This window comes from Halichoeres trimaculatus, unplaced genomic scaffold (genome assembly GCF_033239565.1).
Source record: "Halichoeres trimaculatus isolate MK-OKI-2021-1 unplaced genomic scaffold, fHalTri1.1 fHalTri1_scaffold_3, whole genome shotgun sequence".
Classification (NCBI taxonomy): domain Eukaryota; kingdom Metazoa; phylum Chordata; class Actinopteri; order Labriformes; family Labridae; genus Halichoeres; species Halichoeres trimaculatus.
The window spans coordinates 9754805-9776410 of NW_027437181.1; the positions used below are offsets into that span (position 1 = coordinate 9754805).

The 21606-nt window shown below is 41.2% G+C and overlaps 1 protein-coding gene across 10 annotated transcripts in view; it reads right to left on the reverse strand.

Moving 5' to 3' along the window:
- Window positions 1-21606, reverse strand: part of ppfia1 (PTPRF interacting protein alpha 1) — a 46440-nt gene that overhangs the window by 2393 nt on the left and 22441 nt on the right. For 2 of the 10 annotated variants that reach the window (XM_074667258.1, XM_074667259.1), the window contains exons 8-30: window positions 21435-21581; window positions 20541-20675; window positions 19786-19827; window positions 18773-18856; window positions 17621-17752; window positions 17365-17427; window positions 16900-16979; window positions 16660-16810; window positions 15940-16163; window positions 15624-15855; window positions 12760-12789; window positions 11097-11221; window positions 10608-10780; window positions 8945-9038; window positions 7347-7428; window positions 5782-5982; window positions 5396-5458; window positions 4601-4627; window positions 2365-2540; window positions 2179-2276; window positions 1909-2084; window positions 1686-1754; window positions 1415-1586 (exon numbers count right to left, since the gene is read on the reverse strand). In XM_074667258.1, coding sequence (XP_074523359.1) covers window positions 1415-1586; window positions 1686-1754; window positions 1909-2084; window positions 2179-2276; window positions 2365-2540; window positions 4601-4627; window positions 5396-5458; window positions 5782-5982; window positions 7347-7428; window positions 8945-9038; window positions 10608-10780; window positions 11097-11221; window positions 12760-12789; window positions 15624-15855; window positions 15940-16163; window positions 16660-16810; window positions 16900-16979; window positions 17365-17427; window positions 17621-17752; window positions 18773-18856; window positions 19786-19827; window positions 20541-20675; window positions 21435-21581 — 2776 coding nt within the window. Of the gene's footprint in view, window positions 1-1414; window positions 1587-1685; window positions 1755-1908; window positions 2085-2178; window positions 2277-2364; window positions 2541-4600; window positions 4628-5395; window positions 5459-5781; window positions 5983-7346; window positions 7429-8542; window positions 8555-8944; window positions 9039-10607; window positions 10781-11096; window positions 11222-12759; window positions 12790-15623; window positions 15856-15939; window positions 16164-16659; window positions 16811-16899; window positions 16980-17364; window positions 17428-17620; window positions 17753-18772; window positions 18857-19785; window positions 19828-20540; window positions 20676-21434; window positions 21582-21606 lie in introns of all 10 variants that reach the window. The other 8 variants (XM_074667261.1, XM_074667265.1, XM_074667262.1 and 5 more) reach the window with 5 other exon arrangements.

The window sequence follows — 21606 nt, forward strand, 5'->3', positions numbered from 1 at the left end:
AGAAAGGCTAGGAAATGGCAAAGACCTCAGAGTTATACACACTCCGAGTCATTCATGAGTGACGCAAGAGATAAGTGAGATACTTTCACAACACTCTCAATTAAAGAATGGGGCTGAGAATGCAACTTGCCGCTAATAACATTTTATCAACATTAACAGGTCTGTTAATGTATAAGTTCTTTAGAAAGAGTCTTAAGATAACATTTGTTATGTTTGGCAATATATAAATATGGATTGATTGACTGATTGAACTTGCTGAGAAATTAAGTAAATTTACTTTGAAAATGTCCATTCTTATTTATTGGAACATTGGGTTGTCAGTTGCTGTATTTGAAACTTTAATGAGACACTATGACCAACTAAATTGACTGGGTTTTGGCGAGTAAAAAAAAATACTTAAACTCTGATGTTTGTTAGTTTTACTTTTCACTTTTGTTAATTAATTAAAAATAATAATAATAATAATCTCAGAGAGAGTTGTTTGTGTTTTATTTTGGACTTCGTTGAAGAGTGACTGTGCTGTGTTTGTTCAAAATGATCTGTCACTGGGAATTGAAATGTAGTGTATCAAAAGTGTTAGTAGTATCAATACTCTGTAGAGGTGAGCACTCAAGAGGGAGTACTTGTGCTGGTATCGGTCCGGGAAAAAGTAGTATTGAACATCCCTAAATTTGACACCTCATTCATTACAAATAGAATTCCTGCACCCAAAATTTAAAAGCCTTGATTGATTGGTCAAAAAATGTAACCTACTACTGACATTCAAGTCAAAGTGTGGTGGTGTCTGTTTTACTTCCTGGTTTTCGCATCTTGTTGCTGTGTCTGGGACATTTTCATGTGTGGCTCATTGTGCAGAAGTGTAACTATCACACACATAAAACAGAACAAAAACAAGTACATCAGGGCCAGGTCTTGTGAGCTGTGTCATTGGCTGCAGGCTGACAGAGAACAGAGTAGAGATACAAATCCGTCACTGTGAAGAGCAGCTGCAAAACTTAGATCCATGCTTCACATCTGTGTTAAGCAGTGGTTGTGTGGTTGTGTTTAATAGCTCTGCAGAGAGTAACAGGGGTGAAAAGTCACAGTAACAACTTACTCCCTTGCTGTGATGCTTTGTTGTCATATTTAGTTTCTCTCCTATTCTCCTCATATGAGCAATTAATTTCTCTTTCGCTGTCTTTGTTAAATTGGCAGATTTAGACTTGGGAATTCTGCTCCCACAAGAGAACTGCCACGATGAATTCACAGATGTGTGTTGACATCAGGAGTAAAGAAGGTCAAAGAGTTCAGGCCTCATTCTGGCCCCTTTATTAGAGTATATATCTGAGTGAAAAGCAGCATTGACAGAGCATATAACGCACACACACACAGACACACACACACATGCTTGTGTTTCAAACTGGGGTCTGCTTACCGTCCATCGGGCTCCTCTTTGGCTGCGTGGAGGGAGATGAAGCCGCGCTGTTGCCAGTCACTCTGAAGTTGGCGGGCAGGGTGTCTGACGCACCCAACGGCATCCCCCTCATGTCTTTGGGCCTGAACTTCTTCCTCCATGAGGGAGCTCGCCTGAAGTTCTTATCGTCATCCTGAAGGAAAGACAAGATGTGTTAGTTTCACAGATAAGTTCTCACTCAGCTTGTGTGAAACAGTCTGTGTGTGTGTGTGTCTGTGTGTGTGTTTATCACCTCTTCCATTCTCCGCTCTGTGCCGATGGCCAGCAGACTGTTGTATTCACGCTCCAGAGTTGCTCTGGCCTAGAGGAGTAAAACGGGAGGAGAAAGGATCAGACTGTTACTGAATATAATGAACTTAACTACAATGAAAAATGTGACTGAGTTTTCTTTTCAGTAAATTCTGAGAACCGCCATTTCTTTTCATGTACAGGCTGATGTGATGGGCTGTGAGTACCTGTGTGTTCTGTGTGGGGATCTGCAGCAGGAGGGCCAGGGTGTTGTGGTCAAAGGTTTCATCCAGAGCAAACAGAGCCCCATGGACTCCGCTCTCGTACAGGTTTGCGCTGTACTCTTTGAGCCCGATGGCTTGAACCCAGCTGATCACACGCTCATTCGTCCACACCAGCACTTCTGCAATGACAGAACAACATGTCTTCAGGTGTTCTTTGGACAGGAGTTAAATTCACAGAGCTGAGTTGAGCTGAGGAATCAGAGGGTCTTGTACCTGTATGCTCAGTCTGAGACGCTTCTCTCCTCCTCTCCAGCTCCTTCCTGTCGTAGTTCAACCTCCTCAGACTCATAACCCCACACTGAAAACTGTTCCTGTTGCAGAGACACACAAAAAGCTTCTTAGCTGTTGTTACCTAAAAAAAAATCGCCCCATAAGTTGACCTCTACTTGACACAAGTACCTGTGGAAGCTGTCGACCATTTTGAGCTGCCCCCTGAGGTCCTTCTTGGTGAGGTGGTCGAGCATGCGGGCGTCCACCAGGGACTCCATGAAGTAGGAGCGATACTGAGGCAGACCCAGGCTGGGCAGCCACTCATTACCAATCCATTCATGGTTCATGTCTCCGTACGCCAAAGTCTGAAGCCAAAGAGGAGACGGCTTAAACACTGGAGACAATTTTTAAAGCCTGAAAAATTAGCTTACTAATTTCTCTGCAAACCAGCAAAGATTTTATCATCTGTGCTGGTGAACCAACAATCTGACAAGTCAGACTTCCATTCGTGACCTGATTTATCTATGGAGCGTCTCATCATTAACAAGTTAAACTATCAGGAATGATGCTTTTTTTAAACAAAAGCAGCATTTCTTGATTTTTTCCATCTATTCAACATTCCCTGCTGTTCGGACATACTGATATGTGTTTACATGTTGTATGGATCTGTACAGAGTGCTTACAAAGTAGGAGTAAAAACAAACATATGAACTACTCTTATTAGATCTAATTTTAATCAAACATGATACCGTTCTGAAGTTAGACTTGTTTCTTGTGAGGTTACAGAACTATTAATGATTCCTCTAACTATCAATCGAGTTCAAATTGACAGTTGATGGACATTTTGCTGTAAATACGTATTTTTACAGTGTTAACAATTTTTTCCCTTCTAGTTATCTTTTCTTTTCTTGACACAGGAAACATGACTTCCAGTACAGGAACCACAGAAGAAACCTGTGATAAAAATCTCTAAACCACGAGTTTCCTGTGAAACCTTATCACTGCAATTCATCCAAACTTAACCACAGATCAAAAGCCCTGATTTTTCTCTTTCACTAAAGCATCACTGAGTTTCACAATGTTATAAATGGTATGTTGGAAAAAAAGGAACTTTTTTAAACTAAACATTTCATCTGTTCTTGAATTTGATATTCTTACATGTGACATCAGCCTCTCTAAAATATTGACTCAGTGTCCCACACTGGTGAAGAATGGAGCATTGCTGAATAGTTCTTTGTGAGAGTAATGATCTACCATCTTATTCACACTCTTTACTGACTCTAACATTGTGACTGGCTGTAATCTGCAGTTCAAATTCTGTTTGTTATTCCTTGGACTCACTCTGTTTTCAGGCATAGTGCCTTCAGTGTTTGTGCTCCCTCATCTTAGCTAAAAGCTCACCTAAAGCTGGTTTATTTAGGGTTAAGTACCGTCTGAGCAGCTTGTAAAAGCTGCTAATTCATTGTTTAATGAAATGTTTACTTGCTGTCTATTGTTCTGTCCCACTCTCTGTGTGAATACTGCCATCCTAGTCAGGACTCCCTTACAAAGTGGATTTTGTATCTCAATCTGGAGTATTATTTCCTGATAAAATAAAGTTTAAGTGAAATTATTTAGAAAAAAGTGTAAAACAAAAGGTATAAAATTATGTTTTTCACGGAACAATGCTGAACCTGTGTTGGAGGTGGAGGGAAAAGGAGTCCACTGAAATTTCTGAAATGTAATGCTCCATCCATCTGGGGTCCATGGTATTTTTCTTTTATGAGGCAAATTTTTAAATATTTCTTACTCCCAACTCACTTTACCCCTCAAATATCTTAAATGAAAGTATTAATACATTAACCTGTGTATTTTCTGGATAGCTTAGTAGTGAATGCACAATTACAGTGTACATGGCACTAGGCCCTGTTTAATTTAAAATACAATTTAATACACATTGTTTATATTAAGTAGGGGGGGTCCCCCAACCATATCTTCATCAGTAAGGGGGTCCTTGTTCTGAAAAACATTTAAGACCCCTGCTTTACACACATCAGCATGTCTCGCTTCCCCTATTACAGTTTCTCTTTCCAGTCCATCTGATCTACTGTTCTGATCAGTCCCTTTTCTGTGTGCCAAACTATTCATTTTATTAGCCTCTACATTTCAGTGCTTGTATCATTTAGGAAACCTTTCAACAACTTGACTTTTTAGTATTTAGAGAGGGGAAAAATGCTTCTGCTGTAAAAGAAACGGATAAAAGCTTAAACGATTCCAAACTTTGAACAGACCATTCAAAACAAGCTTGTCGTAAATGCACACTGAGCATTTTATCCGTAGTGACATCTCCTCTGTGAGTCACTAAAAACCAAAAAAACCTAACTTAGAGTAGGAGTTAAGAGCAGAGGTGTCAAAGGGGTGAGATTTTTAGTGAATGTGTGCAAACCTGTGCCCAGCTACCCTCGTCATCCTCCTGGTGTTAGCATGGTTAGAGTGAGCATGGTGAGAAGAACAGAAAGGCGAGGAGTTAGTGAGGCAGCAGTGCTGGGTTAGAGCAGATCAATGTGGAGAGTATCATTCAAAATAAAACAACTACGAGCAATACAAACTCATGATAAGAAATCAAACTCAAAGGGGAAATAAGAGGGGTGAGGAAAGAAAACAAACAGCCAAAGCTGGAGATAAGATATTTAGATTCTTTCAGTGAAGTTAAGAAACTTATTTGGGCTGGATCTGACTCATGTGCTTGGATTGACATCATCATTTGAATTGTTATAAAGCTAATGATTAAATTAGTTGTCTTGTGATAAATGCTATCACATCTCACGTCCTTGATTCACATTGGGCAGCAAGACGAAGTAATTCATGCATAGTTTTCTTGTTTTAGCAGACTACAACACAAATGATTCAGAACAAATTACACAAAAGTGGTGTAAATTTAGCAGATGATGTTTCTCTAATCAACAAATCTCTAACGAGAACACAAACACACACAAACAAACAGGACTGAACTACTCATGGTAAGATGGGTAACGGTGGTGGGATTACTTCACAGACTACCAAAAGAAAAAGGCTGCGTTTCAAGCTGCCGGGTCAGACTGAACCAAGCCAGACTGTAAAATAATAAAGTGAGCATGCAGTGAGTAAGGACTGGTCGTCTTATTGGCAACTTGGAACGAGCCTCACAGTCACCACAGAGGCGAGACACTACCAGAGCACCAGCCAATCAGAGAAGACTAACCGTAGGAGGTGTGGCAGCCAAACTTTCCATTTCTTCATGTGTGACCCAAACGTTTCCTGTGGTCTGATCATGTGACACCCCCGCCCCCAATCAAGTGATAGAAGTGTGTGAAGAGGGAAGAGTGATGACGGACAGGAAGAAATCAGTAAGAAGAAAAGATTTTAACTCATGGTGAGTAAAACAAAGAAGCAGTTTCAGCCAGTTAGTACATGTTAACTTTGTGAGGAGTTGAAACGTTAAAATAAAAGATGAGAATTTAAAGGCATCATCAGCACTTTGGATTAGAAAACTGATTCACAACAGACTTTTAAAAGGAAATAATCAGCTAGGTGTATGCATCCTGTGAAATCTGTATCAATCAACAGATGATCCGGACAGATGATTACCGTTCTGGAGGTGGGCGGGGCTGACGGGCTGGTGAGGGACATGATTTCCTGGATGGCAAGGCGGAGTTTCAGTCGATGTAGCGGGTTGCTGATGCCGATCTCTCTTTGGATCTCTGTGTCCGATAGCGCTGACATAATGGCTCCACTCTTCACGTTGGCACGACACGCAGCCACGTACCAGGCTGGCATGCCCACCCACAGCTGGTCAGGCGGAGGAGGGAGGAAAAACGAAAGATTGTGTGAACCTGGCCTTTCTATTTTCTTATACTTGTAATCTCAAAGATTACTGAGTGAGAAAGGTTTTTGATTTGTTCAGGTAGAAAGCTTCAGTCAGCAATGAAACAGGCTTAAAGGACTGGTTTAGAATTGTAGCGACTGGTTTCACTTGTGCTCAACTAAGCACATGCAGACAGTGTTACATTGGTTATTCATGCCTTTAGCCATTTTGGTAATAATCTGTGTAAATTGAGGTTTTTTTCTTACATGTTAAGCTGTTGCACACACAGGCCGGATTATTATGATAAGGCTGTTAGGTTTTACTGTGAAGATGATCGTTTCACTCCTGTTTTCAATGCTGTCTTGGAGAATTTTTTTTTTTTTCCTTTTTACACATTAAAAGTTTTCTCCAGTCTCCTCTAGAGAATTCCCATGATTTTTAGTTTTTAATTTACATCTCTATTTGCAAAGAGATTCTGTTGTGCAAACAAGAGCGTTTACTAACTTACTTGTAAAATAATAACAAATATCATCATAAATAATCTATAACTTATGTCTGTATACTAGTACCATATTCACAGCAAATGCTCATACTTATATTTTATAGTTATATTCAATTTCACGTGCACTTTTGCTTCCATTCTGTACTTTCCTATATTTGTATATTTTGTAATTTCTCACATCTTATAATTTTATATTTTGTACTTTCTATTTTTAACACTTTTTTAAGGGAGCGGCTTTAACTAAAAAGCAATTTCCCCTTGGGAATCAATAAAGTATTTCTCATTTTGATTCTGAAATACTAAAGTTTTCCCTTCCTACTTAATTCTTGCTTGTCTTGTACAAAGCTTGGGATAAAATATCTGCTTAATGAAATTGTACGGTTGTTCATAATCCCTGAAAGCTGCATCTCTATTTTATGAGGGAATCAATAAAAAAGACACTTTTGTTATGAGGAGAAATCAAAAGGAAGCTCATGTTGCACCACAATTTTTAAGCGATGTATTTTGCAGGGATTTCTAGAGGGAGAGTGAAATGTTAAGTATATTCAAGGTCTTGAAACTACTTTTATGCACTAAATATTAATCTCTGAAACTCTGTTCGCCTGAAAATGCACTGCACTTGATGATCTAGTAATTCTCCACAGATTTACTTCGCACCACACTCCTCTCTGACATCTGACTGAAACTTGTATACATGAAGTGAAACCTGGCGTAGGATTTGAAAGTACTCTCTGTAACTTCCTGCTGCCATAATTCCCAAACTTTTGGTATCTCTTAGTTGTTAAGACAAAAAATAATTTAAAAAATATTAGAGACTCTTGAAAGCACTATATATCTGTGTCGTACCTCCAACCAAACCACGACAGTTGGTCCGTCCCACTGGGCGAATGGAAGGCCCTGCCTGCGAGCTTCCTCCAGTAGTTCATGCCTGAGACACAAAACAAATATTATAGCTAACTTAAAAAAAAAAAACATACGTACACAGCAAGAAGTCCAAATCCACAGAGCCCAAAACAACCTTCAATATGCACCCAATGAAATTCACCCTCAGAGCACACATGTAAACAAGCCCAAAGACATCAACGTACATGCATGTCCAAAACAGAGAGCAGGAGTTTGAGAGAAAACGGAGAAAATGAATCCCGGAGAGTGTCAAACAGAGACATGCTCATCTAGTTTAGAAACATTGGCCTACGCAGACCAGATGTGTTTCTTAACCCTGCTTAGCTGGTCAGTCTCTGTTAAAAATCAGAATTTAAAGGACATCACATTTAGGAAGGAGGAACTGTATTAGATGAAGAGTTTTCTCCCAGAACCAGTGCCTTAAGAGTCCACTCAGATACAGACCGTCTTATAAATGCATTCCTCATGACCTCAAGAGATCTTAACATGCAAAGAAAGTACTCAGGGAAACTTTGGTGATGGCTTTCTGAACTCTGAACATCCATTTCATGCACATTCACAGTCTGAGATGAAGAACAATGCCATTTAGCAAAAGAATCCCTGGAACTTCATGACTATGTTGATGACAACTTATGTTATAAATGAGGAAGCAGTTGGCCACTAGATGGGGCTGTGGGCCACTGATAAAGAACAAGCCCATCCTCTGTTTGGATCTGGCAACATAATCAAAGATAACAGATAGAGCCTGTTCTTGACTTACACGAAATCATAATTACATACGTCTACAGCAACACAGTGACTCTACTGAAGCACACTGTATGTTTCTGACAAACACAATGCTCAAAAGTAAACTTAAGTCCCCCAATGACTATCTTTTCCTGGAGTTGCAGTGCATCGCTTCATGCTCTGAGAGGAAAACTGCAAGAGGAAAAAGTGTCACTCACTAAAAATCAGCACACACACATTCCTGTTAGTCAAGCTCCGCTGTGGAAAGCAGGATAAAGAGCAGCATGGAAAAGCCATCAGACATTCGAAGGGACAGTTGTTTGGGGTCCTCAGAGCTAGTGGTGAGGTCAATGTGAAGCCAAGTGTGGGAAGAAGATAAGGCAAAGCAAAAAAGGGAACGAGAACCGACTTACCCGGTCTTTGGACTACAGTGAATGAGAAGGGGATGATCACAGAACAAAAAGAAGAGGGGGGTTGGAAAACAATACAGAGAAGAATGAACTGATGGTAATTTAAGAGCTACATGGAAGCAAAACAATATTTATGGCGTTGGCACAAACTAAGAATGAAGGGAAATCATCAGGGTGGCTGAGTGGAAACAAATGGGTGTGGAGCGGAAGCAAGATGAGCCTGTTGGAGTTAGCGTGACTGAGGTGGCAGGGAGTGAGCAGCGCCAAGCTCACAATAACAGAACATCTTCACATTATTAATACATCATAATCTTGTTGAATAGGGTGGCATCCTGTCAACTTAAAAAGTTTTCCCTCTGTCTGTGAAAGCGAGAGCAGAGGGTGGTCTGTCAGGGTGACACTCACTTCTTCTGGAGCTTCCGGTTCTTCTCAGCCGGACCTCCGAGGGTTCCCATTCCTAAACCGTCCTTCGGAGAGCCCTCTGCCTCAGGAGTGCCAGCTGAAACAAAAACAAAAAAATTAACTTGTATGCTGAAAGGAACATAGACACAGCAGGGTGTCACACTGGATGATGGTAAATATGTATTGAATTTATGTGAGGTTTTTTTTTTACTCCTATGAGGAACATGAGCTCTGTGTCTACCACCTGTTGATCAAGATGAATGTCTGATTTCTGCTGATTTTGTTCAGGAAATGTGTGTTAGGTCTCTTCAACAAAAATCCCCTGTGAATTTGTGCCTAAAATTCAACTACTCTCACGCCACACTTCACTTTTTAACTGCTGATCTTCAGGGGAGGAGCGTGATCAGCCTTCAAGTTTCTTCATCTAAAGCAGTAGGAAAGCAACAGACTGACAGAAAAAGGTAAAAAAGAAACTCAATCCTGACAGGAGGAATAGGAAAGACAGTCAGCTAGAGTGTTATGTGAGCTACAGTGTGGAAGTTCATCATCCTTTTGCATTACCAATTTTCCCAAAACAGAAATGGAGCTTAAAGAAATTTGCAGGAAATAAATGTGAATCCATTAATCACAGGATTTTATGATGTTTGCATGAAACAGTAAATAAAACCTGAAGTATTAAGACAGCTCCATAACCCTAGGTCTGGAAACAGTTGGATTTTATTTGTAGTAAGGCTGCTTTTAGCCACATCAGTGTTTTTAACTCTGGTCCCTGATGGAAGCGGTTATTCTTCCTGTCAGCTGGGAGGTGGCGCTACAATAGAGCTGGTTTTTTTTTCTGGCTTGGGGCCAGGTCTTTAGTGGTGGAAACTATAGACTGTATAGCGTGGCTTCACCATTTACCATTGTATGGTCTTGAAGCCAAAATGCCCCCGTCACAGACGCTGCCATTGGCAGCTGTTGTGCAGAAAGAGTCTGCACAGTAGAGGCTACGAGGGACTCAGAGTGGAGCTGGATGACAAAAAAAACAACTTTTTTTTCTTTTGAGAGTTTAATCTCCTCTTGGCTCTCCCTCCTGACATATTTTACAATCCTCGAAAGAAATACAAAAGAAGAGCAGCTGTCAATCATGGTTAAATGTGACGTATAGCCATGTTTTTAACCTTTTATAACTAATGAAAACAAAACTTTTCAGATAAAAAGAGGAATTGAATACAAAGCAGCCAAATAATATCTTTAATTCACCACCACAATGGGATGTGAGAAACATTTCTACGAGGTGTATCAATTCTTAAAGCTTGACCATTGGACATCTGGGATGGCTGAGGAGATAGATATTTTTGGCTTATACTGCAGCCAGCCACCAGGGGGAGAAGTTTTGTGGTGCCCTCATTTCAAGCCGAGCAGGATGACGTTCATTTTTTTTTACAGTCTATGACGGAAACACACAGAACTGGCTTGGTGGAAAAGGGGTGCTGGTGGGTCTTGTTTATCTCTGCTATATCAACATGTTATTAAAAAAAATACCTTAACCTAAGTGTGTGGTCTGAAATATCTGATGCATCTCCCTTAATTAAGTCTACTTGTGCTGAATTCTTTATGATGATGGCAGTGCTCTTATAGCATAACTTGTATTCTTCAGGGAGTAGAAACCTTGTACGTGTCTGACCTTGGCTGGGAGAGTCTTTGCTGGGAATGCTGGGTCGGCCCTTCTCCTTCTTCCCAAAGAGGCGTCCGATAGAAGACTTGATGCTCTTCTTCTTTGCTGCTTTATTAAGTGAGTCCTGGCTGCTGTTACTGCTGCTGGGGTTACTACCCTGACCGTCCTGGAGGCCAGCCAGACTGAGGGAGTGAACAGAGAGAGGTTAGAGAAGAAGAATGAGGAAAAAAAAGGATGATAAAAGAGATGCACTGCTGGTGTCAAAATGAAATGTCACATCAGCTTTAAGCCAATAAAAGAGAGAGTAAGCCAGGTAAGATGAGGCACTTTTGATAATCTGTACCTAAAAAACCTGTCGGACTGATCATTTATCAAATCTGGGAGCTTATCTGTTAATCTCCAATCTGCTATTACAATGAGCCAGAAAGCCTATTTATACAGCCCGAAATCATATTTTGGTTCACAGCAGACAGACTCCTGAACAGTTGTTTGTCTCACCCTCGAATGTCTCTGATGTCCTCGTGGCTTGCAGCATGGCCCGCCTCTCTGTTCAGGCGCATGGAGCGTGGAGTGGTGGGGGGCGATGTCTCACATCGAATGGTGGCCTTATCGTCCTGAGCCGACTGTGTAACATAGAAGAGCAACATGTTTTCAAGTTGTTTCAGTCTGGATTTTAATCTATTTAGACTTTAAAGTGGCATCCTAAATCCATATATATTAAATGCTAAGATTTGTACTGATATAGAGACAAGTCTAACTACCACTGGAGTTTCGTCTACTTTAGATAATGAATAATATTCAGTTTGAGTAGCTCCAGCTGAACGGTAGCTCTTATTATGGCAAGGAGTTACAGTCACTACAAAAAAAGAATAATTCACCCAGAAAGAATATCTGCACGCATAAAAAGTGAGTTAAGATCTCTGTAGCAAACCAAATGAAGCAGTGAAGACTCCAAAAAAAAATAGAACAAAAAAATCAAAAACAGTGAGATTTCAGTAATTTGATTATTCACAGCGGCCTTTCAGCTTTGTCTGGTGTTTGGAAGTCTTTCTGTTTCACATCCTGTTTGTGATTTAGGGAAAACCCAGAGATGTGCCTGATCAGAAGGATTACTACTAACTGGTAACTAAAACCAAACCCTGAAGCCTTAGTGTGGATGTTTCCTGGACGAATTAAGACCTTCATGATTCTGGTCCTATATTTCTCAGAAGATCCAGAGTTTGAGAGGGAGAATACACAGCAGAGATATCAAAAAACAAGGAATGTGGGGTCAATCATCTGTTCATCACGAGGCATAGCCTTGTGTTGGCCCTATGTGGAGCTGAGCCATTGTACTGGTGGCACATTGAGATCTGACTCAGGGGTGAGGAACCTTTGGCTCAGTCTTCACTTAGAACTTTCCAGGTTTTATGGGAAGAGTCAAGTTCTGATCCATCAATTTATTCCACTGTCCTCACCCTCAATTTCTGTACTTGAACTCTTACAAGTATCAGGTAAAGAAAACACGTAACTTGTTTGATCTCATATTGATTTTTTTTTTGTTCATAACTTTTTATGGATAATCAGAATTTTTAAGATGTTTGAGGACTGTCTAGCAACAAGTTTTGACCATTTAGTGACTGGTAAAATATTTAGGTACACAAACCAAAATTCTTAGCACTTCAGTAGTTGAAAAGTTGATTTCTTAAGGCTGAATATCTTTCCTATTTCTCATCATCTCCCCTTTCTTTGATATTCAATTTAAGAAGATTAAAGGATTAACATGGGAAACACAGCTATTGGCACTTCTCCATTTTTTAAGGTTGGGTGTTGAGAGCTTTAGTGGACTTGGAGAGGAAAGATGGGTGGGTGGTACTGGAAATAAATACTTCTTTCAGTGGTACGAGTGGACTCTTTTATAACAGACTTCATAACAAGAAGGAAAATGGAAAATGTGAATAATCTTGCCAAATGTCTGACAAACATGGGTTTACGAATAAAGACATACATCAAATAAGAGAGACTGAAACAGCTCTGTGTTTGGGAAATGGAGTACTTAGATGGATGTGTTTGCAGATAGCACACTGTGAAATGACATGGAGATAAATGTGACTATGATTAAAGTGAGGATAGTAAGGGTAACAAGGCCGACAGGGCCAAGTGACGCAGGCCTCTAGTTTACCTTCCTGCGGTGCTTGCGCAGGTCACTAGGCTGAAGCGTGGCAAAAAAGGAGAGAGGAGAGAAGCAGTTAGTGAGACACACATAAGGCCAGCAGAGGAACCAAGCCATGCAGACACAGAAAGTAAGACAGCAGAGAAAGATATATTTACAGACACACACTAAAACAAACACAAACACAAACACACACAGACACACACACACACACAGCAGAGGAGAACCAGAGACAATAGTGCAGTTAAGAGTTGCCGTTCTTTGGAAACAGGAGGAGCACAGCAACGCCAGGCAGGAGACACTGCAAACAGCCACGCTGAAGGTGGAGTCAGGATGACCGGATGGGTGCCACCTTAGGAAAAATGAAGGAAACTAAAGGGAGGGCAGAATATTCTTTGTTGTGGAATCAAAGCCTAAATCTTCATTACTCTCTTAGAAAAAGGGAGCTGAAACTTTAATACTACAAAAACAAACTCAAATCCTGGATGCTTTCTGTAACACTCAGCTCTCCGTAGATGTAAAAGTAACGTGACATCTGGATTTATGGTCCACAGCTCTTTCTCTCATATTTTCCACTGTGCACCTAAAAATGAAGGACATTTTTTCCTTTCTGCATTCCTCACCGGCCTGGCATTAGCAGAGCAAATAAACCACCAGCGTGCCACATTTCTTAGAGTTTCTCTTGCCTGAAGGTGGAAAATACCTAATCACTCATTTCCTTTCCTCAACTGACACACTGAGGCCAGGGCAGGGGAGAGATTACCGAGCTATAAAAAGTGAACAGGAAGAGGAAATTGAGGGGGTGCGCAGAAGTTTAATTGAATCAGCCTGAAGCATTCCTTCTCTCTGACTGACTTGTGTATGAAACCCCCTTGACCACTGATACTGATGCTTTCAAAGACGGGCAGAAAGATTACAAAAGCAAGATTAAAACACAGCTATGTTAAGACTCAAGACCAAGAGCCATTGATGCTTTTCAGATATCATCTTCTTAACCAAACAGCAGCACTGACTAGTAAACTTCCCTCCTGATGAGAGGTCTGGAGGTCAAAGATGTCAGTTTAGAGAGAAAGAAGCAGGCTGCACCCACCCGGAGGAAGCTGTGGAGAGATCTGTGAGTACCTGGAGGTAAGGCGTACAGCTATAAGCCTGAGGGGGAGGAGTGAAGCCAGTAGCTCCATAGGGCAGGTAAGTGACTGAGCTCTGGATCATGTAAGGGTCATAGCAGTAGTGCTACAGGCAGGGAGCAGTTACACATACACTTGGTTAAAATCTCTCAGACATACACACACACACACACACACACAATGTTATCACTAAGACAGCATAAACATATAATAACAACACAGGAGAGGAGGGTGTTAAAGTTTCTGTGGATGAAAACAAGCCAGAGCAGCAACACAGAAATCATTACAAAGAGAAGAAATACTTATTTTTAACAGACACAAAAAAGAATTCAGATATTTGAAAAACCTGGGCCCAGTTTTAAATAAAACAAATCTTGAAGCTTTTTTAGTAAAATGCTGTGACAGCTTCAAAGTTATCCCTGCAGGTAAATCAGACAATCCAAACACATCACAGATAGTTTGTTTTGGATGGGCTTAGACTAAACTGTCTGACTACATCACAGAACAGACCTCTATTACCCCTTTCCGACCGAACCGGTGCTGGTGCTAGTTCCAGGGGTTCTTGTTCCTCAAAACTGGTGCTTAGCAAGCACCTACTCTTTGCTGAGCAAGAACACCAACTACGTGGGAGGCCGGGGGCGGAGCTACAGTAACCAACGATCAATGGTGAAAAAGAAAGTAATTTGAATCAACTAAGCACTAGCACTAGCGCCGAACTAGGGCTGTTGGAAAAGGAGTGTATGAAGAAAGAAGTTTCTATAAGAGTCACTGATGCTTTCTTTTGAACCAAGTGGGCCTTTTTTCTGTCAATGCAGTTTCAGCATCCAGTTTAAGATTGTTTTGCCCATCTGGCACCATCATATCCATCTGAGTGTTTTCACCAACATGCTCCAGCCAGAGCACTGAGTTCAACACACCAGATTCTTTGAGACAGCTCAAGATACAAGCTCAAAACCAAAGGAAACAGAGCTTCTGCGGTGGCTGCTTTAAAACAGTCTGACTTAAAATACAAGAGCTGCTTAGGCCCTCTCTAATCTTTGTTTCAAACGCATTTCTTCTCATTGGTCTTTAAAACCTTTTGAGTATGACTTTGTTATTTTTCTTGCTTTTTAATTTCCCTTAGATATATATGAATATATATGAATAAACTGTGAGTTGATTTGACTAAACCAAACAACACTCAGGATGTGTTAATCTGCTTCTTTCTGTAGATTTTTTTAACTGACCATGCACTTATCCTCTCTGCACATGAAGATTGTGGTCGTGTTGCACTCCATCACAATTTGATACAGCTAGATGCATACGCCTAATTTAAAGAAAGCAATGTAGTTTATGTTTTCATTTCAAAATCATGTCTGTAGTGGGGTGTGGATATAGACTTTCAGTTTAGGTCACAGTCCTTGAGGTTAGCCCTCATGCGGCTTCCCTAAAAATATCTTGTCAAAATATCTGTAGGGATTCTTCTCAAGGGTGTTCAGACATTGAAACCAAAATTTTCAGTCATCACAGCCAATTCCACAGATGTCAGCTGATGAGTTTTTTTAAAACAGCGATTATGTTAGAGAAAGGGCCCAGGGTTGGAAAAAAAGATTCTCTTCCCAAGCTATGGAAAGGAAAAGCTCTATTACTATTATTATATCTACTATAACTACTATCTGAAGAAAACTAAATGAGTCACTTCATGTAAACAAGCTCGTACATTTGGGTTAACCTAGATGAGAATCAAAAAAGTAATGGAGCCGTTACCAAGGTCATGACACCCATGCGATCCAGTTCTCTGTTGGGGCTGCGGGGGACTCGTCTGGGGGTGGAGTGTCCAGAGCCTGGGGGAGAGCCCCCAAGTGAGGATCCTGCACACAGCGATGGAGGGATGGAGCTCATCGATCTGAAACGTCCTCCTAAACTTTCACCGCTTCCCACCCTGCACTCGATCTCCTCTGCTCGGATGGCGGTGCTCTCCTTCTCCTCTTGGATCATTCTGATGAAGATGGTAAAAAAGAAAAGGTTAGCTGAAGCACAGTGTAACTTTTGTTAGTTTTATGAACTGTGTAGCTGCTGGTACCTGATTTCATTGTTGATAGCGTCCAGCTGCTCCTGCAGCATTAAGGCGAGGGTCTGTGCGTCTGCCTGGCCACCAGGGGACAGCAGGTCCACCGAGCTGAAAATAGTTTCTCGGTCCTCCTCTAGGTCTGAAGCGTCCATATCGCTCTCAAAAGCCTGAGCCACGTTTGCCAGCACGTTGGCCTGTTGCATACGCTCCCACTCCTGCTCATTCAGAGTCTGCACCTGGATTCATCCACGCAGGTTCAAAACAGGAGGCAGAGAAGATTAAGAGACAGATAACAAGACTCAGAATATCCAGAAAGCAGACAGCAGAGTATTGAGGGCAGGAAAGGATGAAAAGGCAGACAACACAGGCAGGAAGGAATATTTTTCATGAATTAATCACACAAATAGACCTTAACAGTTACAGTTATCTTCAGCACACTGACTTACATGTCGCTGATGTCCAAAGTGGAAGCAAACAGAGAAACGGAGAGGAAGGAAATCATCAGAGAAAACTTTAACATCAGACTGAAGCAGGTAGAGGAGTGAAGAGAGTGCAAAAACAAAGTGTGATAGGAAACAACACGAGAATAACACCACACCCGTCCAGAAAATCAGGCTTTTTAAAGGAGGCAAAAGATGACAAGAAACAGAATATTTTCAACCCTACTGATGTTTAAATTTAAGATCATACTCATCATTTTTATGCCACTACTTCATCAGATTTTGGGCTGACCTTGGATGGCTCATCCCGCAGCGCTGCCATGCGTCCCTTTTGAGGTCGTCTCAGCACCAAAGCGCTGCCATAGTGATCAGAGTTACTGTCCATCATGGAGGAGGCGGATACTGGATACCTGAAATCTGGAGTGCTGCCCAGCTGAGAGCGTCTGCAAAACACACAGAGACAAAAGAAAGTCACAAGATTTCCCAAAGGTTAGAGGTTTAAGCTGTAGAGAAAAATGGCAAACTGTCTTACCCATGTAGTAAGGAGTTACTCCTGCTCCGGCCCTGTTCGCTCTCGGCTCTCATGGTCTCTATTTGAATCAGGAGCTGCTCCTGTTAGGCACAATTTACAGACATGTCGATCATTCACACAATCATTGATCATCGCTATAAGAGGCAAAACAAAAATTAGGATTTTTTAAGGGTTCCTACATGTTTTGAATCTCAAACTTCCAGACTTTGCTAAACTCACATTTCTAGATTCATCATTAGATTTGATGGAAGCTAATTTGAGATTAGAGTACAAAGGGCAGGGCGATTTTTGGGCAGGTTAGTACTGTGTCGGCTTTAATGAAAAAGACTTTTAGTAATCTAAGTTCAAAATTATAAGGATCCAGCCAGAAGGAAACCCTGACCAAGGCATCTTTCTTCTCTCAAGTCAACCCCTCTTACTTCCTCACACTTTATGAGGACACTGTGTATTTTACACACTCCTCACCTTCTCGTGATGAGACTCCTCAATCAGCTTCTTGGTGTGGTCCAACTCTCTAATGAGGGAATTCTGTGAAGACATAGAAACAAGCTGACACCACAGCTGATAACCAGTGACTGAGCTTTTCACTGTGATCTCTTCCTGAGAGTCATGAGACACACACGCTGAGGGAACAACAAATTTTTATTGTTCCTCTGCTTTTCTGCATCTAATCTCACTGACTCTTCAAGTATGAACTGAAACACTGGTCACGTTCATGTACCTTATCCTCCAGAGCGGACATCCTCTCTTTGAGATGAAGCTGAAGTCTCTCATTGGACTCTGAAAGGAGTTTGTCCACCGTCTCGGACAGACGCTTGTTGTGCTCCTCATTCATCTTCTCTCTCTGCCGTGCCTACACAAATAGGAAGGGTATAATTTAAAGAAGGGGTTTTATACTGTCCTGACTGCTGTGAAGCTCCAAAAAGAAAAAGAAAATGAGCTGGGCAACAGAAATGGTAGGCATCTCTCAGTAGCTGAACTGTTTTATTGATCAGCTACTTTTTCTTAAGCATTTGCTAAGGATCAGCAGATGATACAAAGGCAGGTACTCATGGCACACCATCTGCCTCAGTATACTGGTGACATCACTTTCAAATCCTTAGGTTGATGTTTGTGACTTCTCAACAGAGAAACAAGCATGAGTTTATCCCACAAGGTAAAAAACATGCAGGGAAGTCATGAATAAGCTAAAACAACCCTGTTTGCTGTTTCAGTTACTTTCCTTTATTTCTGAAGAGTATTGAAACCTTAAAAAAGCTGCAAAAGTTTGGTGAGATTCATCAAAACAGTCTTAGTAGAAACATAATATATGTATAAGTTTGCAGCTTTTTAGATTAACATGCGTGTAACTCTTCTTTTTTGAAAGCAGCAATCTTAAACTTTTTTTGTATTTGAGGAGTGGCTGCACAAAGTTAGCTGGCTGAATGGTTGAAGAAGAGAGTGCTTGTTCTTCCCTCGAGAATTTGTATTGATAGATGCATTTGGTGGTAAAAACTTGACACATTGAGGATCTCTTCTCATGCATCACATGAGATTCTTGTCCTTAATCCACAATTACCGTCCAAAATTACTAAACCAATGCAAGGAGTGAGTGTGAAAGCACTTGGCTCTAAAATCTGTCTGCTAGATATTACTTGTTATTCTTTTCCAACACTTTACTTCCCAACCTTCAAAGGTAACTCGGACAGCACAGCACCCAACCCAAAACAAAGAATGGGCAGTAACATTTCCTTTGTCAAGGAGACAAAGTCACTCTACAAATCAAAGGGTTGCATTTAATTTCTCCCAACTGATTGCTAATTGATATTTGGCTTTTATTTCAGGGCCCCAAAAATGCGAAGCAGGCCTTGAGCGGTGACAGCAGATTTCTCACCCTGAGCAGTTCCTGGTTCTTCTCCTCCAGCTGAGCCTCCATCTGCCTCAACCTCTCCTCCACATTTCCATGCCGCTCCTCTGCCTGAAAATGGGAAAAGAAATAAAAACAAACACTGAATAACTTCTCTTCAAAGAAAATCAAGGGTGCAGAATTAGTCCCTGCACAAGTCTCTTGTGCGAAATTTGCTCTTTCCCCAGAGTTTTTATTATCCATCCTGGGGAAGGACCTCACTGATCATCAATTCTGTTTGAGGTTTTTGGTGTACAGTCCTTCAAAAGGATGGGGTCAACAACATTAACAGCTCTAGAAGCAAGCATACTTGTGCTAAATTATAACTACAGGGAGAAACTCAGGCACCAACTGCATTAGGCAAAAGAAAAATGACCCACAGAAGGATTAAAACAAGCAGACAGGACTTCCCAGAGTACAAATCTACCACCAAATCATTCAGTCTGCAGAGGATTTATACATGAATAATTATCCCTGCCTCATGAAAGAACAATTAATCCAACATTTCATCTGCCATTAGCCATGAAGGAAACTCAATCACTGAGTTAGAAGTCATCATCAGCTCATTGGCTCTTATTTATGGGAGAGACTTGTAAACATTTTCTCGGCGCACAGTCTGTTCTAGTTTTTGTTGGCAGGGTCTCCGCAGGTCTTTGAGCAAATCAGCTGGCACTTCCTGTTTATGTTAGGAACCAAACAAAAATGGAAAGCTCACCAGCACATGAAGCAAAAAACACAGGCGTACAGCAAGAGTCATGTCAGCGCCATGTTTTAGACTCCACAGAGATCTGGTTTTTAGTCTGACACTGAACTTAACCAGGCAAGAAGAGGAGATGTTATAATTAAAAACAATTACTGTTTATATTAAGTTTCTGAGACGTTAACACTGATATCATGTATTTTCATCAGCCTGATAAAGTTCAGTGACAGAGTAAACTGTGATAGAGATCATTTTAGTATCCAGGAGGACGGGTTGACATCTGTGAATAAAACTGATCTACCTGCTTTTGAGTCTTATCGTCTTTAGAGCCACACAGAGCACACTATGGGTTTAACAAGGCGACGGAACAGGCAGCATGAAGATCACACAAAAACAGAGCATGGCAGGAAGACAGAAAGACACATTTGATGACAACTTTAACACAGTAACACCATCATGGCTGGAAGGAGAGAAAAGGTGGATAGTTAAGAATCTGTCTTTGTATGTTCAAGTCTTGTACAGGATTAAATTTGTTTCTTGTGTCACTTTGTGTGTTTTCTTTTTTGCTGAGATAACCTGCAACATGAGCAGATTTCATCGCTACAAAGATATGGGGGGAACCGTTTCTGATGTGAATAATCCAGTTATAATTTAGAGATGCAACATGAGCCAGTTCCAATACAAATAAGGTGCTGAACGGCCAGTGTAGCTCGTGCAGCAGTGTGTGTTGCCTGAGACAAAGACTGGAACTATAAATGGATAAAAACATGAACCCAATCTCTAAAAATAGGTCACTGTGGATATTTGAAGTAACATAAACAATGGCTTCCTTAGCAGCTTCCGTGCAGAGCTTGCTCAGATGTAAAGAAACCGTTTAGACAATCCTGGGGTCCACTATGAGTTTAGGTTCAGAGCCAAGCAGTTACTTTACATTCCTTTAAAGTAGTACATTTCTACTAAAATGTAAACTGTTGGATTTAAACAATGAAGAATAGATTCTGCTAAAAGTAAAGTGTTGGTTTGAGAGTACACAGGGCAGAGAGTGTGTGTTGGTACCTTTGTGAGAGCTGCTACCCTCTGGGCCAGCTCAGCCTCCACCTCAGGCAGAGTCTCAGCCTTGCGGATGGTCTGCTGCAGCTTCTGCTCAGCCAGCTCCAGTTTCTCTTGGAGCTGCCGGTTTCTGTCTTCAGTCTACAACAAACAAACCAAAAGCAAACAGTCATTAGCCTGAATGGTGAAGACGTGTCTGCGCTACATCCTGGCCTTTGGGTTTTCCTCGAGCTCTACAAGGTGAAGAGAGAGAGGCGAGGAATAAACCCGTTGGTCAGGGTGGGGGACAAAAGGAGACAGACAGAGGGGATGTGTGAGGGTGGGGTGTGCAGGAAGTCAGGATGAGAGCATTCATACTGACACAAAGAGACAAAAACCGTGAGAAAAAGAGGAGAGACATCTCCATCTGAGCGAGTACATGTGAAGAAAAAAAAGCCAGTGTCTTTGGGGCGTCCAATTCTCAGCCTGCTGAGCTGGTCAGAGTGTGAATACAGCAGGAATTCATTAGCAGGGGTTTAGAAACTGGCAACAGAAACTGCAGGCAGAAAACTAAGACTCCAGCAGCAAAATCTAAGGCCTCTTTGACATATAGTTATGTTGGAAAGTGAGATCTTGTGTCAAACATACTGTGGTTATGAAGAGATAGTTTTTTTTATGTGTCAGCTGGGAAGAAGATACTTTATGAATTTGAGGAATAAATCAGCTAACTAGAGTGGGCTTTTGTGTCCTCATTTTCAAGACTGCAACCCAACAGTTTCCAAAATAAAAGAGTGACAGCCAAATTTCTCTGTCTTAGATAGCTTGAAAAGAAAAGCCAAGAATCTGGTGTAAGAAGTAACAGTAATTGTATTCATTTATACATGGATACAGGGAATTTATGAAGAAGTCAAAGAGACATACTTGTCTGAAGAGAGAATCCTTGTTGGCCACTTCATTCTCCAGCTTGTCGTTCAGGTCGTGGACTGAGGTAGCCTCCCGCTGAGCTGCCAGATAGCGCTTCTCCAGAGTGGTGATCCTCTCCTCCATGTCCTCTTTCTGAGCCATCGACTACAAACACAAGAAAGCATATGAT